This window comes from Mus caroli, chromosome 12 (assembly GCF_900094665.2).
Source record: "Mus caroli chromosome 12, CAROLI_EIJ_v1.1, whole genome shotgun sequence".
Taxonomy (NCBI): Eukaryota; Metazoa; Chordata; class Mammalia; order Rodentia; family Muridae; genus Mus; species Mus caroli.
The window spans coordinates 14,234,017-14,237,343 of record NC_034581.1 but is presented as its reverse complement, the minus strand read 5'-3'; the positions used below and the strand labels follow the sequence as shown (position 1 = coordinate 14,237,343).

General features: G+C 46.7%; 1 protein-coding gene across 3 annotated transcripts in view; it reads right to left on the bottom strand.

The window, feature by feature from the left end:
- Positions 1–930: 930 nt before the first annotated feature.
- The window catches only part of LOC110306813 (hippocalcin-like protein 1), a 146,733-nt gene continuing 144,336 nt past the window's right edge, over positions 931–3,327 (bottom strand). For all 3 annotated transcript variants that reach the window (XM_021178930.2, XM_021178931.2, XM_029484918.1), the window contains one exon: positions 931–1,758. In XM_021178930.2, coding sequence (XP_021034589.1) covers positions 1,661–1,758 — 98 coding nt within the window. In that variant the 3' untranslated portion in view covers positions 931–1,660. The remainder of the gene's footprint in view (positions 1,759–3,327) is intronic.

Here is a 3,327-nt window from a genome sequence, read left to right as displayed (position 1 = left end):
CCTAGTCGGCCATCACTGGAAAGAGAGGCCCATTGGACTTGCCAACTTTATATGCCCCAGTACAGGGGAATGCCAGGGCCAAGGGGTGGGTGGGTTGGGGACTGGGGGGGGGAGTGTATTGGGGACTTTTTGGATAGCATTGGAAATGTAATTGAGGAAAATACCTAATAAAAAAAATAAAAAAATAAAAAATAAAATCCAAAACGAAGCACACAAACTCCAGAGAAAATGCCTCCATCAGACTGGCATGTAGGCAAGTCTGTGAGGGCATTCTCTTGATTAATGATTGATGTGGGTGGTGCCACCTCTTGGCTGTGTAAGAAAGCAAGCCAGGATGGTGAGAAGGCTCAGCAATTAAGAGAACATCCTGATCTTGCTTGAGTTCCTGCCCTCACTGTTGCTGAACTGTTCTATCAACTGCGAGTGAAATAAGACCCTTCTTCCCCAAATTGCTATCGTTCCTCGTGTCTCATCACAGCACCAGGAACCTTAACTAAGACATGGGGGACATGGGAATCGGGAGAAACATATTGGTTCCTGATGACTTCTGGGTACAAAAGGCAAACATCTTCATGATGGAAGCACTTTTAGGGACCAGACATAGGCATGATCACAGAAGAGGATAATGAGAGCCCAGGTCTTCCCCTCACTGCTGCTGCTGCTGACCCTGCTCCTTTCTCTTGAAGTTGGCTTTCCTGCTACCTTGCTGATTAAACCACAGAGGGAGTGGGGAGGGAGGCAGCATGTCACAGTAAGACCTGCCAAGAACAGTCAACCTATATTTTCACAAGGCTTTCTTGACATTAGGCAGATATTGTAGAACAGGCATAGAATGTGTGTAGACACAGTGGCAGTTAGAAGAGGGACCCACTTCTGCTCAAGATTCACCATGAATAGGGTGAATGCTGCAACACAGGAAACTCACAGACCTTGGTTTATTTGATCATTTTAATATGCCAGACCAATCGACAGGAAGGACAGAGCACACAGAAACACCTGCATTTACAGGACGGAGGGCAGATGTCCACAGCCCTGGGCATGCATGTATCTCCTGTGGAATCAGGCAAATCATGAATGCATAAATATCACAGCACAGCCAGACTTGGGGGTGGGGGGAATCACAGGCCACAGGGGACCATGCTTCAAAGGCAGTCAGAGGCATTAAATATAGGGGCTGAACATTATAGTCCATCTCACCGTACATATAACTCATATATTAAAAGTAAGGATACCACGGTATATACATGCAAGCGGCTTTGGTCAGAGAAAATGAACAAGGGAGGTGGAGCCATGCATAGGAAGGGCTTGCCTGTCTACTCTCCATCTTTTTCATCCTCACAAAATCACCTGGGATCATAGAATAAATTAGCTGGTCTTGGTAAGATACTGAAATGTCCTGTCTGGTGTCCTTAAGGGCCACCAGGCCCTCTGTGAGCAGGGAGGAGCCCTACAGTCGAGAACACTTGAACCATTGGAAGGAGCCAGCCTGGACGGGAGGAGGAGGAAGCCACAGTTGGCCAGGTCAGGAGGGTGCGATTGCTGCCTGGACCCAGGTCCTGGGAGAACAGGAGAGATCACGGAGGAATCCACTTTTACAAGCAAAGCTGAAGATGGCAGGCCAAGCCTGTGTTTCTCACAAATGTCCAAAAGCCCATTCCCCTCAGAACTGGCTAGCACTGCTGGGGTCACACTGCAGCAACCGGACAATGGATGGGTCGCTCTTGGCACCTTTGATGAATTCTTCCAGGGACAGTTTGCCTAAGGGATGGAAGCGGGAGATGTAGGATTAGTCAGTGCTCTGCTTAAAGTCTGGAACCCTCTGGAAAATGGACAATGTCCAGTATTTTCTCTCTCTGTCTCTCTCTGTCTCTCTCTCTCTCTCTGTCTCTCTCTCTCTCTCTCTGTCTCTCTCTGACTCTCCTCCTGTCACACACACACACACACACACACACACACACACACACACACACATGCCATGTTGAGGCACACATGTGGTCAGAGGACAACTTGTAAGAGCAGGTTTTCCTTTCAAGGTGTAGGTCGTGGGGATGGAGCAAAAGTCATGAGGTTTGGTAATGAACTCTATGGCATGAAGTAAGCTGCTAGCCCCACTTAGAGACCTGGAGAGCCACCATGGTCTGGGGCAACTGGGGAGACATGACTAATTATGGCTGCAGGTCAAATTCCATTTCTCTTACTATGATAAAAATCCCCTGACTAAAAGCAACTTAAGGGAGGAAGTTTTCTTTGGTTTACTTCTAGGTTACAATTCATCACTTCAGGAAGTCAAGGCTTTAAAACCTCACAGGGCAGAGAGACTCTGCACTTTTTTCTGATACTCTTCTTTTCCCTTTATTACACTGTTCAGGCCCCCTGTCTAGAGAATAGTAATGGGGTTTCCCACATCAATTAACCAACAACACAACCCGCAACAGGCATGCTCATAGACTGCCATGATCTAGATGAGTGGTTCTCAGCCTTCCTAATACTGTGACCCTTTAATGCAGTTCCTTGTGTTGTAGTGACCCTCAACCANAAGATTATTTTCACTGCTACTTCATAACCATAATTACACTATTGTTATGAATATGAATATGAATATTTGTGTTTTCTGTTGGTCTTATGCCACCTCTGGGAAAAGTTCATTTGATCCCCCAAAGGGGTTGGAACCCATAGGTTGAGAACCACTGATTTAGATAATTCTTCATTAAGATTCTTCTGAGCTGAGCAGTGGTGGCACACATCTTTAATCCCAGTACTCAGGAGGCAGACTGGTGGATCTCTGACTTTGAAGCCAACATGGTCTAAACAGCAAGTTCCAGGACAGCCAGGGCTACACAGAGAAACCTTGTCTATAAAAAACAAACAAACAAACAAACAAAGCCTCTCCTTTATGACTGGTGAGATGGCTCAGCAGTTAAGAGCAGTTGCTGCTTTTGCAGAGGGTCCTGGATAAACTTCCCAGCATCCATAGGGCGGTTCCCAATCATTTGTAACTCCAGTTCCAGGGTGACCCAGTGCCCTTTCCTGGCCTCTAACGTCTTACACAAACATGCATTCAGGCAAACCCTCATGTAGAAAATAAATACTAAATCTTAATGACTTCTGAGGTGATTCTAAACTGAGTCANGTTGACAGTTAAAACTATCACAGCGCCCCCTAGTGTAGACTCTTGTCAGCTTCGGGTGTTGCGAGCTATCCACCTTTGCTGTCCTATCCTTGTCCTATTCTGTACCAGTTTCTCTGACAGCCCAGACTTCTCATCTCTTCAGTGCTAGCAAGTGGCCCCTGGCTTACAGGGCAGAGTATGCACTCAGTGGCCTCCAT